Source organism: Chiloscyllium punctatum, chromosome 3, assembly GCF_047496795.1.
Source record: "Chiloscyllium punctatum isolate Juve2018m chromosome 3, sChiPun1.3, whole genome shotgun sequence".
In the NCBI taxonomy this organism is placed as follows: Eukaryota; Metazoa; Chordata; class Chondrichthyes; order Orectolobiformes; family Hemiscylliidae; genus Chiloscyllium; species Chiloscyllium punctatum.
This window is the reverse complement of record NC_092741.1, coordinates 156,065,070-156,080,954: the sequence shown is the minus strand read 5'-3', so window position 1 is coordinate 156,080,954 and position 15,885 is coordinate 156,065,070. Positions and strand designations below refer to the sequence as shown.

Genomic DNA, 15,885 nt, shown 5'->3' with positions numbered 1-15,885 from the left:
TCCCTCCATACCAGGTAACATCCCAATAAATCTTCTTTGAACCCTTTCCAAAGCTTCCACATCCTTCCTGTAATGCGGTGACCTGAACTTTACACAATATGCTAAGTGCGGCTGCACCAGAGTTTTGTGCAGCTGCAGCATGACCTTGTGGCTCCGAAACCAATCCCGCTACCAATAAAAGCTAACACACCGTATGCCACCTTAACAACCCTATCAACCTGGGTGGCAACTTTCAGGGATCTATGTACATGGACACCATGGACTGTACACAAAATCAGGCTGTTGTATTGCGGAGCTGAAGTAACAAAGGAAAGGTTAATTCTTACAGTGTTGCCAAAGAAAATTATGGGAGAGCAAATTACCAGGAAGGCCTGAACGTTGTGATCATACATAATCAAAGTGGGAACAAGGAATAATGCCAATTAATTCTTTATGAAATCTGTTTTAAAATGTATTTTCACAACAGTTAGCCCAACAACACCGGGAGAACTACAAGGATAAGACAGGCACTAGACCCAGAGTTGATCATATTGTGATGGCTGGAACAGAGGTGGACAAATTCCCTTGTTTACCGAATATGTGAGTATGATAGGGTTGAATGAACTCAAAATGAATTATGACTATTATTGAAACAGATCATTTGGTGAAATGGTGCATAACAGATTTCTTACTGTTTGGTAAGAAATTATAAGAATTACGAAAAGCTAGAAATTTAAATTCCATTTCCTTTCTAATGTACCTCTACATGCGCAATCTATATTTCAGTATAATTCACACACTAATCATGTACTGGCAAATAATAAGATTTTCCAAAAACATTTTGTGGGTACCCCTAAACAAGTACATTTTCCATAAATAGTGGAGGGCCTTTTTACTATATTACAGGTTTAATCATCGAATCATCGAATCTCTACATGTGGAATCAGGCCATTCAGCCCATCAGGTCCTTACCAACCGTCCAAAGAGCATCCCACCCAGACCTGCCCTCCTACCGTATCCCTGCAACTCTCCATTTCCTATGGCTAACCCACCTAACCTGCACATCTTTGGACTGTGTGAGGAAACCGGAGCACCTGGAGGAAACCCATGCAGACACAGGGAGAATGTGCAAACTAGACAGGAAATAGACAGTGCAGTAGTCTGACTGAAAATCTCATCTCAAGATATATTCATATAGCAGTCACATGTGACTGTATACCACTGCAGACCTATCATGAGTTACTGCCAATGAGTCCAAAGCTCATGGTTTATGTGCATGTCATATATGACACAGGCTAATGTATAGAAAATTACTATATGACACAGGCTAATGTATAGAAAATTACTCCAACCAATTTTAAACTATTTGTCTATGTGGCTTCCCTGGCTGGGCCAGCCTTTAATACCCATTCCTAAGCTCTGTGAGAAGGTGGTGATGAACTGGAATCCTGAATCATTGGAGTCAGTTTGATACAGGTATATCCTGCCTCTATTCCTAATGAAGGGCTTTTGCCCGAAACATCGATTCTCCTGCTCCTCGGATGCTACCTGACCTGCTGAGCTTTTCCAGCACCACTCTGATCTAAACTCTGGTTTCCAGCATCTGCAGTCCTCACTTTTGCCTACATTCTGTTAAGGAGGCAGTTGCAGGATTTTGACCCAGTGACAGTGAAGGAACAGCGATATCATACTAAGTCAGGACTTTGACAGAGAGACTTGGAGACAGACCTGCAGATAGTGGAAATCCCATGTGTCTGTTGCCCTTGTCCTTATAGATGGTAAATAAATGTGGATGTAGAGGGATGTCTAAAGATGAATGTTTGCAGGGCAAAATATAAGTGGTACACACTGCTGCTACGGAGCATCAGTCATGGAGTGAGTGAATGTTTGTGGACATGGCTGCATTACCCAAGATGATGTCAAGCTTCTTGAGCAATATCAGTATGGAACTCTTCCCAGCAAGTAGGAAGTCATCGAGTAACTGAGGTCTACAGCACAGGAAAATGCCCTTCAGCCCACAGAGTCTGTGCTGGTATAGAACAACCACCTAACTATTCCGATCCTATTTCCAAGCACTTGGGTCTGCAAGTGCATTTCAGAATACAGTGTATTTCTTAAATGTCATGAGGGTTTCTGCCTTGATCATTCTTCCAGGCAGTAAGTTCCAGATTCCCATCACCCTCTGGGAGAAAGCACATTCCTCACATTCCCTCTCAATTTCCTGCCCCTGACAGGTTGGCTAAGATATAGGAAGACGGACAATTATATAGCATCTTTCATGTCCTAAAGTGCTTTACTGTGAATGGAATAGTTTTGAACAGTAGTCATTGTTGCAGTGTGGGAAGCACTGTCATCAATTTGGGCACAGCATGGTCTCACAAACAATAAGATCATCAGGGCTTTTTTGTGATATTGATTGAGGGGATAAATACTGACCAGGCCAACTCCCCTTGCTGTCTGTTGAAACAGTGAATGGGATTTTGTTCATGTGCTCCTGAGAGGGCAGAGGGGATCCTGGGTTAAGGATTCACGCAAAATTCAGCACTTCTGACAGCCTTGATTTGTTTTGTTAAAGTCTTGGAGTGGGAGAACTCAAAACCTTGGGACACAGAGGAGTGAGCACATGGAGTCATGGTCAAAGGGCTACAGAATCTCTTTCAACCACATCCCAATAAATGGGCAGAGAAACCTGGCATAGCATGCAGTGTGCGCAGTCTAAACGTAATCCATTATGTTGCCAGTCATTAGTTATTAACACAAAGCAACATTCTCTGTGGTATTAAGTGGTCATTGATAAGAATAACATCTTCATTTTTTGACTTACTCACCCATTGCCGCACATCAGCAGCTACTTGGTAAAGGCAGTAGCCATTTTGCGACAGTGAGATATTTGCTCTTGCCTTCTGCCTTGTAGGTGGTGGAAAGGCTTTAGGGACAGGAGATGAGTTATTTGCTGCACGATTCCCAGCCTCTGACCTGCTCTTGTAATCACAGTATTAAATGGCTAGTCCAATTCATTTCTAGTCAGTTGTAACCTCTGGCTGTTGATGTAGGAGATTCACTGATGGTAATGTCATTGAATGTTGAGGGGCAATAGCCAGGGTCTCTCTTGTTGGAGATAGTCATTGCCTGGTACAGTGTGGCAGGAATATTACTCGCCATTTGTCAGTCCAAACTTGGATTGTATATGGCCATGTATCCAAGGAGTTGTGAATGACACTGAACATGAACAAACATCCCAACTTTGGTCTGACTGAAGGATGGTCTTTGATGATCCTGCTAAAGAAAGCTGGGTCTAGGACAGTGCCCTGAGGACCTCCTGTAGAGATGTCTGGGAACTATGATTTCCAATGTCCAACAATCACAAACACCTTCCTATGTGCTATGTAGTTCTCCAATGAGTCTTCCCTCCCAGATCCCATGACTCTAGTTTTGTTATGGCTCCTTGATGTCATACTTGGTCAAAAGCTCCCATTAGATCATCATTGTGCGATTCAAAACCAAGTCCTCAAATTATTTTCAGTATCCCTGGATTACTAGTCTAACAACAATACCACTACACCATGCCCGAAACGTCGATTCTCCTGCTCCTCAGGTCCTAACCTGCTGTGCTTTTCCAGCACCACACTCTCGACTGTAATCTCCAGCATCTGCAGTCCTCACTTTCTACTACCTGACAAGTCTTCCAAGTTGGATACTATCCTCTGCCTGATGGATATATAAGATATATATCATTTGATAACATTTTGAATGTGTCCTTTTCCTTAGAGCTAAGTTTACATTCCCCCCCAGGTAGGAATTTCTTTTGGGGGATTATCTTTTACCCGCACTGGGGTTGCTATTGGGAACCATCTGGCCTAGTTTGTTAAGGCCTTCCCAATGCCACTGCTGGAATGCTTCCAGAGAATAGTTGCATGTTGCACAGCAATATCATCAGGAATACCCGGGCATTTGGCAGAAGAGTACTTTGTTTGTGATCTGTGCCCAGTGTAGGCCCTGCTCCAAATGGGTGATGCCAATTCCCTGCTCTGCCCTGCCCCCTCATCATTGTCTCCTAACCCTCTCACTGTTGACTGGTTCTTACCTTTTGAGTCAAGCCTCCATGCTGCTCCACTTGGCTGCCGCTCCAGGTGGGACGGGACAGAGCCACTCCGGGTGGTACTGCTGGGATGAAAGAGCTACTCCCCATGGCATCACTGGGATGAGAGAGAGCTGCTCTGGATGGGATTGTTGGGATGAGAGGGAGCTGCTCTGGGTGGGATTTTCAGGATGAGAGGGAACTGCTCTGGGTGGGATTGCTGGGATGAGGGAGCTGTTCCGGTGGGATTGCTGGGATGAGGGAGCTGCTCCAGGTGGAATTACTGGGATGAGGGAGCTGCTCCAGGTGGGATTACTGGGATGAGGGAGCTGCTCCAGGTGGGATTACTGAGATGAGAGGGAGCTGCTCCAGGTGGGATTACTGGGATGAGAAGGAGCTGCTCCAGGTGGGATTACTGGGATGAGAGGGAGCTGCTCCGGGTGGGATTGCTGGGATGAGAGGGAGCTGCTCTGGGTGGGATTGCTGGGATGAGAGGGAGCTGTTCCCGTGGGATTGCTTGGTTGGGAGGGAGCTGCTCCGGGTGGGATTGCTGGGATGAGAGGGAGCTGCTCCAGGTGGGATTGCTGGGATGGGAGAGAGCTGCTCCAGGTGGGATTGCTGGGATGGAAGGGAGCTGTTCCCATAGAATTGCTGGGATGGGAGGGAGCTGCTCCAGGTGGGATTGCTGGGATGGAAGGGAGCTGTTCCCATAGAATTGCTGGGATGGGAGGGAGCTGCTCCAGGTGGGATTGCTGGGATGGGGAAGCTGCCCAGTGAGTGACTGACCTGACTCTGAGAATGTTGGAGCGTTCTCCCATCCAAGGGTGGAGGCCACATGCTGACCACTCAATACTCACCCAATCAAACCCAGGCCTGGCCTCCTGGCTGCTTGTCCCTAACTCTCAAGCTGGGAGTGCCACTGCCTTCATGAACATTCCTAGCAAATTTTCAAGGTAACATTTTTCTGGAATCTAATTTATTTACATCTGTAATATTCTACAATATATTCCTTTTGTGTTATGTTTGATATGTGTGTGTTTCAATACGGTGGTGGCACAGTGGTTAGCACTGCTGCCTTACAGCACCAGAGGCCCGGGTTCAATTCCCGCCTCAGGCGACTGAATGTGTGGAGTTTGCTCATTCTCCCCGTGTCTGCGTGGGTTTCCTCCCACAGTCCAAAAATGTGCAGGGCAGGGTGAATTGGCCATGCTAAATTGCCCATAGTGTTAGGTGAAGGAGTAAATGTAGGGGAATGGGTCTGGGTGGGTTGTGCTTCGGCGGATCGGTGTGGACTTATTGGGCCGAAGGGTCTGTTTCCACACTGTAAGTAATCTAATCTAATCAAAGCTGAAGCTTCTGTCAGAAATATGACAATTGTGTGAGCACTGAATGCATAGCATTGCAGAATTTTATTCTTAGTACAAAGGTGCTTTATGTTCCATTACATTTACACCCATGTTAAAGGATGCTTATTTTCACAATATTCCCAAGATTTAGAGGATTATGGTATGCTTTTAGCATTAATTTTGTTCAGGAGTATCTGTGAAAGAATTTGCAGAAGCTTCCAAAATTGTCCAATTAGTTTTAGATATACTTTGCCATAATAAGGTTTAATAGTCACAATATATCAGTCTGATATTGATAGGGGATCAGCTGACCTCAATTTCGTAAAATAATTAAGCCAAGTGAAATTGAATGATAGTAAAGAACTTTTTATTAAAATGGTGCTTTCATCTAAATCTCCCTGTATTGATGTGCCTTCAGAAAAATAATTACAAGATGATTGTAAAACTGAAAGCAAGAACATTGCTGGTGGTTCCAGGCCACAGCATGGCTTACTGCACATGATGGATCATTCTGTTTAAATCAATGGCTTGATATGTGACTCCAAAGCAAACCTGGTGCAGTCTATTTGACATGGTCCATTGGATGGATGAAGTTCAGGACTTTTGACCGTGTTAATATTTTATGAGATTGCTCCAGTGTGTAGCTTACCATCTGATATTTGTGTATCCTTGGGAGTATGGTTAGTAGAAAATTGTTAAATGTATGTAACTTCACATTGGTTAGCTGCTAGTTTAAAGTTTGTATCCTGACATTTCAGTTGTGAAGCTGAAATCAAAGACTTAATTCTTGATTCTGTTTGTCGCTGGAAAAGATTTTCAAGCCTCCCATTGAAAGATTACTTTTTAAAAAAAATACTCAGGGAGATTGACTTTCTTTTTCTCTCCCTGGGAATTAGAGACATAGAGATGTACAGTACGGAAACAGACCCTTCGGTCCAACTCGTCCATGCCGACCAGATATCCTAAGTTAATCTAGTCCCATTTGCCAGTACGGGGCTCTTATCCCTTTAAACCCTTCCTATTCATACACCCATCCAGATGCCTTTTAAATGCTGTAATTGTACCAGTCTCTACCACTTCCTCTGGCAGCTCATTCTATACAATCACCATCCTCTGTGTGAAAAAGTTGCCCAAGGTCCCTTTTAAATTTTCCCCCTCTCACCTTAAACCTATGTCCTCTAGTCTGGACTCCCTTACCCCAGGGAAAATACCTTGTCTATTTATCCTATCCATGCCCCTCATGACTTTATAAGCATTTATAATGTCACTCCTCAGTCTCTGATGCTCCAGGGAAAACAGCCCCAGCCTATTCAACCTCCCTCTATATTTCAAAATCTGGCAAAATCCTTGTAAACTTTTTCTGAACCTTTTCAAGTTTCACAACATCCTTCTAATAGGAAGGGGACCAAGATAGCACACAATATTCCAAAAGTGGCCTAACCAATGTCCTGTACAGCTGCATCATGACCTCCCAACTCCTATACTCAATGCACCGACCAATAAAGGAAAACATACCAAACACCTTCGTCACTATCCAATCTACCTTCAACCCCACTTTCAAGGAATTATGAACTCGCACTGCAAGGTCTCTTTGTTCAGCAACACTGCCTAGGACTTTACCATGAAGTGTGTAAGTCCTGCCCTGATTTGCCTTTCCAAAATGCAGCCCCTTGCGTTTATCTAAATTAAACTCCATCTGCCATTCCTCAGCCCATTGGCCCATCTGATCAAGATCCCATTGTACTCTGAGGTAACCTTCTTCGCTTTCAAACTTGTTTGAGCTTTTTTTGAGGAAATGTGAGGAAAGTTGGCTGATGAGGGCAGTGGATGCTGTCAACATGGACTTCCGCAAGGTCTTTGTCAATGTCCCTCATGGAACGTTGGCACAGAGGGTGAAGTCATATGGGCTGTGCAAGCTTACTAACTATACCTCCTATGGTTCACATCCAAATCATTTGTATAAATGATGAAAAGCAGTGGAAGCTTTTACCACAATGAATCAGACCAATAATCTGCATTTGTACAGGGTCTTTGTACTAACATCTCATTGGAGAAAATTCTCAGAATCAACAACAACTTACTCTTTTCGTGCATCTTTCATGAGCAAAAAAAGACCAAAGTGTACTACAGCACAGGAATAGGTCCTTCAGCCCATCAATCCTGTGCCGACACATTATGCTTTTCTAAACTAAAAGCCTGTTGCCTCTACATGGTCCAAATCCCTCTATATGCTGCTTATTCATGTAGCTTGTGGATTAGTGGTGCTGGAAGAGCACAGGAGTTCAGGCAGTATCCAAGGAGCTCCTCGGATGCTGCCTGAACTGCTGTGCTCTTCCAGCACCACTAATCCAGAATCTGGTTTCCAGCATCTGCAGTCATTGTTCTTACCTTATTCATGTAGCTGTCAAGATGCCTCTTAAACATTTATGTTGTATCCACCTCAACCACCTCTTCCAGTTGAACATTCCAGGAGCTTACCACCCTCTGTGGAAAACACTTGCCTCTCACATCTCCTCGAAACTTGCCCCCTTTTACATTAAACATATGCCCCCCAGTAATTGACATTTCTACCCTTGAAAAAAGACTCTGACCATCCATCCTATCCATGCCTCTCAAAGTTTTATAAACTTCTATCAGGTCTCTGCTCAGCCTTTAATGTTCAAATGAAAACAAATCAAGTTTGTCCAATGTCTCCTCATAACTAACACCCTCTAAACCAGGCAACACCCTGGTAAACTTGCCTCCAAAGCCTCCAATTCCTTCTGGTAGTGTGGATACCAGAACTGTACACAATATTCCAAATGTGGCCTAACTGAAGTTCTGTACAGCTGCAACATGACGTGTCAATTTTTATACCCTATGGCCTGACTGATGAAGGCAAGTATGCCATATGTGGGCAGCACAGTGGCACAGCAGTTAGCACTGTGCCAGCGCCAGAGGCCCGGGTTCAGTTCCCGCCTCAGGTGACTCTCTGTATGGAGTTTGCACATTCTCCCCGTGTCTGCGTAGGTTTCCTTCGGGTGCTCCGGTTTCCTCCCACAGTCCAAAAATGTGCAGGTTTGGTGAATTGGCCATGCTAAATTGCCCATAGTGTTAGGTGAAGGGGTAAATGTAGAGGAATGGGTCTGGGTGGGTTGTGCTTTGGTGGGTCAGTGTGAAGGGCCTTCTTCCACACTGTAAGTAATCTAATCTAAGATCTAAGATCTAAAATCTGCCTTCTTGACCACTTATCCACTTTGTGTTGTCACTTTCAGGGAACTGAAAGTACACCTCGACCCCTCTCTAAGTTGATGTTTCCAAGAGTTATGCCATTTCCCCACCACTGATGTAAGGCTCAATGACCTGTAATTTCCTGGATTATCCCTGTTGCTATTCTTAACATTGAACATTCCCTCCTGTATTACACCTTCCAAAATGCATTACCTCACATTTGTCTGGATTAAACTCCATGTTCCATTTCTCGGCCCAAATCTCCAGCCTATCCACATCGTCTGGCAATCCTCTGTGTGATCCACAGCTCCCCCCAAATTCTGTGTCATCTACAAACTTACTAAACAGATCACCTGCATTCTCCTCCAAATCATTTATATATAACAGGGGTCCAAGCACTGATCCCTGTGGAACACCACTGGTCACAAATCTCTAGTTAGTAAAACATCCTTCTATCAATATGACCATGTCAGTTCTGTATCCATCTTACCACTTGACCATGGCGCCCATATGACTTCACCTTCTGTACCAATGTTCCATGAGGGATGTTGTCAGAGACCTTGCTGAAGTTCATGTAGACAATATCCACTGCCCCACCCTCATCAATCAACTTTGTAATTTCCTCAAAAAAAACTCAATCCAGTTTGAAAGACATGAACTCCCCCCATACAAGGCCATTCTGCCTATTGCTAATAAGTCTATATTTCTCCAAATGTGAGTAAATCCAGTCCCTAAGAATCTTCTTCAATAATTTCCCCATCACTGATGTAAGGCTCAATGACCTGTAATTTCCTGGATTATCCCTGTTGCTGTTCTTAAACATTGAACAGCATTGTCTTATCTCCAGTCTCTGGGACCTCTCCTGTGAGTAAAGAGGGTACAAAGATTTCACACAAGAACCCAGCAATTTCCTCACCTGCCTCCCTTAGCATTCTGGGATAGATCCCATCAGATCCTGGGAAGATATATATCCTAATGCTTTTCATCCAACACCACCTTTTCTTTGTTAACATGCCCTGGAGTATCAACTTGCTTTTCTTGAGACTCTCTGTTCACCATTTGTTCTCCTTTGTGAATATGAAGCAACGTATTCAGGAAGAACCTCACTCACATCCTCTAACTCCATGCCTAGATTTCCTTCATTGACTTTGAGAGGATCCACCCTTTTCCCATCTACCCTCTACTCTTTATATACATATAAAATGCCATGGGGTTTTAGATTAGATTAGATTACATTACAGTGTGGAAACAGGCCCTTCGGCCCAACAAGTCCACACCGACCTGCCAAAGCGCAACCCTCCCAAACCCATTCCCCTACATTTACCCCTTCACCTAACACTACGGGCAATTTAGCATGGCCAATTCACCTAACCTACACATTTTTGGACTGTGGGAGGAAACTGGAGCACCCGGAGGAAACCCATGCAGACACGGGGAGAATGTGCAAACTCCACTCAGAGAGTCACCTGAGGCGGGAATTGAACCAGGGTCTCTGGCGCTGTGAGGCAGCAGTGCTAACCACTGTGCCACCGTGCCGCCCATTTAATGGCCCTTTTTAGCTCTCCCATCTCCTTGTTTAAGTTCTTTCCTACTTCCTTTATATTCTCTGAAGGCTCTGTCTATCTTCAGTTTCCGAAACCTTAGGATGCCTCCTTTTGCCTTTTGACTAAGTTCTTAATTAGTCTTTGTCATCCAAGGTTCCCTGAACCTCACTGTCCTTATCCGTTATTTTCGCAAGAACATGCTATGTCCTCAACTCTAATCAACTGCTCTTTAAAAGATTCTCATGTGTCAGGTGGGGGTTTACTGTCAAACAGCTGCCCCCTTCCTGCCCCCCCATCGATATTCCCTAGTTCCTGCCTAATATTGTCATAGTTAGCATTCCTCCAATTTTATACTCTCCCCCAAGGTCTATTCTTATCTTTATCCATAACTAACTTCAAACTTAACTGTTCCCGAAATGGTCTACTACTGAAACTTGGAACACCTGGCTTGGTTCATTCCCCAAGAGAAAGGTCTACTGTGGCCCCTTTCCTAGTTGGACTATTTACATAGTGCTTCCAAAAAGCCTCTTGGAAGCATCTAATACATACCTCCTCACCTAAGCTCCTGGCACCAAGGGAGTTCCAGTCAATATAGGGGAAGTTATCAAACAAAATTTAGCATCAAGGCTCCTACATAGCCTTTAGGACAGGTGTCTAAAAGTGAGGATACAGAAACCCCTGAAGTCACATTGGATGTCATTGCTGCTCCCAACTCCAGCATGGCTTTCTGGAGAGGCAGATATCACTTGGCACTGGATTATCAGCTGAGCTGCCAGGGAAAGCTGCTTATTAGGGAACTATCAGTATTTTTACTCCATCCTCACTAACTATCAGGTAGCAATAGGAACAAAGTCATGCTGTTGTGAGTGCCATGATGCTGACACAAGCACAACAACACACATTAAAAATTTATGTTGGTAGCAGGATATCTTAACGATGAGTACAGCCGTATTGTTTCACAGACTAGTTGCAAGTTAACCCAAGATTATATCTTTTGGGCAGTGGTCAAATATTCCTCAGCTTCATGATACAGATTCATTCAGATTTCTGCAGTTGGGTGAATTCATACTTCCACAGTCTCTTCCTGCTGAAGAGAATTTTGGATATTTCAGAATATTGACCTTTTTTTTTCTAAAATGCTCATATGTTGCAGTTCTTCTTGCTGAAAATTTATGATGTTTGACATACAAACTATGAGCTGCTCTGAGAATGTTATGAAACTGATCCCTTTGCCTGTCCTGAATCTTATGGTTTTTCGTTGTTAAGTGTCTGTTGCTTCAGGTTTTGGATAATTTTTTTGCCTTGAGACATGATAAGATCTCTTGCTGTACAAAACCAAACTCACTTTACAAACTACCTAACGCGCCACCACCCCCCCTCAACTGTACAATGTTCTTCTCATCTGTTTCTACCTCATTTTATCATGTTGTTCCTAGAACAAGTCACCACTCACTCGATATCTGCTACAAGGCTGACATTCCTGGCTGCTGTGCCATCTTTAAAAGGGTGCTGTGTAGTCATTGATAGTCTGGTGTTGCAGATAACCAGAAACCTAATGGCATAGCATCCAAACAGCCCAGGCTACCCATGGCACACAATTGATATTCCTTTGTTTATGTGAGTTCATTCTTTCACTCTAGTCACTGTTTAACCCCCAGGCCACCCATTTTACCTGCCCCTAGCTCGATCCCATTGAAACACCCTCTCTACATTATCATTGCTCTGTCCCAAGTGCCCACTGGTACACACCCACACTTTGTCATTCGGAAAGCTCAGGTACAGACAGGTAATCAGACAATACCCAACAAGGACTTTTATTTACAGCCAGTGAAAGTGTCTGGAGACAAAATGCAGAGAGGCTGCAGTTTGCCTGCACAATGCAAACTGACTGCTGGCACTATGAGCAATGACGATTTTATAATCTGTGACGATCTGCTTCACTCATCTCCCATCGGCTGGAGCTGGGTATCACTCAGGTCCTGCCTGTTCTGCAACAGCCAGCACAGCTCAGCTCTGTCATGTGCAAGGACAGGTTCCTCCTCACCAGTGTCCACTTCCTCCTCCTCAGAACAATGCTCCTGTTCTACCAACAGCCAGCACCTTATCTTGCACAGCTCCCAAGGATGGTGGAGCACATTCTGTCTGGACTGTACTGGGGGGTTCTCTCCAGACTGCTCCATGCAGCAGAAACTCCACTGTCAACTCCGCGTGGTCCTGGTCACAGCACAAACACCAAGCTGGTGACAGTCCTGCAGCGGCTAACCAAGCGACATCGAAAGGGGAGGGCCTGCTGAGCTCTGACCCTCTTCCCATCCCAGACACACAGCAACCACAAAACATTCAACTCAGTTCAGGCGTGACATGGCATGGCTGCTGCAGACATGCAGCTAGACACTAAGTGAGCATGTGCAAAGTCAGCAATCATAGAACCAGAGAATCCCAGAGCATCCCACCCAAACCCATTCCCCTATCCTATTACTCTACATTTACCCGTGCCAGTGTGAGCTGGGTGTTTATCCCGAAGCACGTAGTGCCCCTGCGTCTGTCTTGCAATGCCAGTCGCTGGGGCACTCTGCAATACAGTGCTGTGGTTCTGAACTGGCCTACAAGTGGATTAGAGACATTGCATAAGGATCTTAAGGAGTTTACAAATACCAGGTGCCAGTGTCCGTGGGTGAAAGGTACATGCTGTTGGTAGGTGAAAGTGGGTACTGCAGATGCTGGAGATCAGAGTCAAGAATATAATGGTGCTGGAAAAGCACAGCAGGTCAGGCAGCATCCGAGGAGCAGGAAAATCAATGTTTCGGGCATTCTTGATGAAGGGCTTTTGCCCGAAATGTCATTTTCCAGCTCCTCGGATGCTGTCTGACCTGCTGTGCTTTTCCAGCACCACTCTAATCTTGCATGCTGTTGGTACCCATGGATTGTGCTCTAAGCTGCTGTTTGGTGGCTAGGCAATAGGAAGGCTGTTCACATCAGCAACAAAGCAAAGTCATTGGGTACCCATTCTGACTCCTACGTCACTGGCTGTGAACAACTTCCCTATTGCTCAGCATCAAGCAGTATCTCAGCGCACCATCACAGAGTCAGAGAGTGACCCAGCATGGAAACAGGCTCTTTGACCCTACACATCTCTGTCAACCAGGTCTCCTAAACTGAAAATGTCCCATTTGCCGGCATTTTGCCCTTAACCCATATCCATGCATAAGTCCAAATGTCTTTTAAATATTATAATTGCACCCGCATCTGCCACTCCCTCTGTCAGCTCATTCCATATATGCACCACCCTGGGTACCAACCTTCTATCCACAGACACTGGCACCTGGTATTTGCCTCGATGCCTGGCAAGTGCATTAAAGATGCAATGGGTTGCTCCCAACATTAACATAGATCTCTCTGGAATTCTCATGTGATTTTGCCATGAATCGTGCCAGAGCTCACATTGCAGAGGCTTCTATAAGATTTCATTACCCTGTGTTAGCTGTATAGCAAGCTTATGATTGACCCAATTAAACTGACAGATAGTGATAAATAAAAATCCAAATCCTACATGCTGATCTGTTTATCATTTTGAATGGATTAAAGCAATCAATTTACCAGAATAAAGGCAGTATCCATCATACTGATGGCTGCAAATTAGGAACAAGTCTCATGGTCACAATTAAAGTCCCTTCACGATCAGCTCCAAGGGGACAGCACTCGTATTGAGTCACTTCTTAAAAACACAGTAATGACTTTCACACCAGTTTGCTGGAATAATGTCCCTTACCAGGACAACTCATTAAAAACAGAATACAAACAGGTTAGTGTTTTCGTTCAGCGTTCATATGGGTCGATAGACAATAAATGTCTCCATTGCTCTCCTTGGGAACTGTCTGAGGCTGTAAGAAGCTGTTGACAATGTTGAATGTTAATTTTACCCCATTTTTCTGACATAATTAAGGTCACATATGTCCATCTTTATACTGATATCCAGCTCCCTGCCTCAGCTAAAATCCTCATGTTGTTCTTGTTACAACTAGCCTTGATGATTCCAACTCCTGGCTAGCCTCCCATGTTCTACCCTCTATTAAATCCAGGTCACTCAAATCCCATTGACCTGTGCCCTTTCACAGAGTTCTGGAGAATGTTCACTGGTCTCAAAATGCTGACTCTACTTTCTCTCTAAACCTGCAGGGTTTCTCCAGCAATTTCCAATTTCAATCCAGTTCCTTCTGGATTCATTTTTAAAAAAATCTTATTTTTGGAAAGTGCAGACCACTGGCTGTTCCAGTATTTCTTCCCCATCCCTAATTCCCTGCGAGAAGGTGGTGGTGAGCTGCCATCTTGAATCATTGCTATCCATGTTATGAAGGCAGTCCCGGGATTTTGACCCAATAATGGTGAAGGAACACAATCCATTTCCAAGTCAGGGTAGTGTGTGATTTGGAGGAGAAGTTGCAAAGGGTAGCATTTCGATCAGGCTGCTGTCCTTTTCCTCATAGGTGTGAGAGGGTATGGGTTTGGAGGGCGCTGTGAATTGGTGATTTGTTGCACTCCCTTTTGGAGATGTTACACACAACAACTTTAGCATGTCAGAGATGGGTGGAGTACTGATCAAGTCTCATTGACATTCTTAAGTGTGGTTGGAAATTCATTAATACGCATAATTGAAGAACATTCCAGCACACTTCTATTTTGTACCTCGTCGATAATGGAAAGCCTTTGGGATGTCAGGAGTGAGGTAACACTTTATCTCCAAACTGCTCTTGTAATTACAGGACTTACATGACCACTTTAGTTATGTTTCTGGTCACTGATTCAGTGACAGATGGTTCATGAGGATGTGGGTGAGGACACTGGCTCTGGACTTGATGGAGTTTAGAAGGATGGGGGGGAGGGGGAGCGTGAAATCTGATTAAAACGTATAGAATACTGAGAGGCCTGGATACAGTGTACGTGGAGAAGATGTTTCCTTTAGTAGGAGAGACTAGGGCACAGCCTCAGGGTGAAGGGACAACCCTTTAGAACTGAGATGAGGAGGAATTTCTTCAGCCAGAGGATAGTGACTCTGTGGGTCTCATTGTCGCAGATGGTGTGGAGGCCATGTCATTGAATGTCTAAGACAGAAACAGGTAGGTTATTGATAAGGGGGTCAAGGGTTATGGGGAGAAGGCAGGAGAATGGGGTTCAGGAACATATCAGCCATGATTGAATGGCAAAGTGGATTTGATGGGCCAAATGACCTAATTTTAGTTCTGATATCTTGGTTATGGTTATGGTTTCGGGACAGGAGAATGTTAGACAAACAGGTGTTTAAATAATATTTACTAAAATGGGAAATAATTGCATTAAACAAATTGTAATTTTGATTGTTTGATCACTGTATATGTTTGTTTTCATTTTCATACTTTGCAATACCTGTGTTTTCTATCCTTTCACCATGATATAACACCACAAGAATGCAAATCGAGAACTCCTTGCTCTGCAATATGTACAAAGTTAGCAAATGATTCCCCTTTGAAGTTAAGCAAGGTTATCTTTTCTCATTGGGGTTGTACAATTTCACGTTATGAAAGTAGCTCTGAGATGTTGACACCACCCTCCAAACTTTCGCACCAACCAAATCATCCACTGACATTTCTGCCACCTCCAAAAAGACCCCACCACCAGGGATATATTTCCCTCCCCACCCCTTTCCGCCTTCCGCAAAGACCGTTCCCTCCGTGACTACCTGGTCAGGTCCACA

The 15,885-nt window shown here is 44.3% G+C and overlaps 1 protein-coding gene across 2 annotated transcripts in view; it reads left to right on the top strand.

Moving 5' to 3' along the window:
* Positions 1–15,885, top strand: part of cimip2c (ciliary microtubule inner protein 2C) — a 32,725-nt gene that overhangs the window by 10,323 nt on the left and 6,517 nt on the right. For both annotated transcript variants that reach the window (XM_072549910.1, XM_072549901.1), the window contains exon 3: positions 467–579. In XM_072549910.1, coding sequence (XP_072406011.1) covers positions 467–579 — 113 coding nt within the window. The remainder of the gene's footprint in view (positions 1–466; positions 580–15,885) is intronic.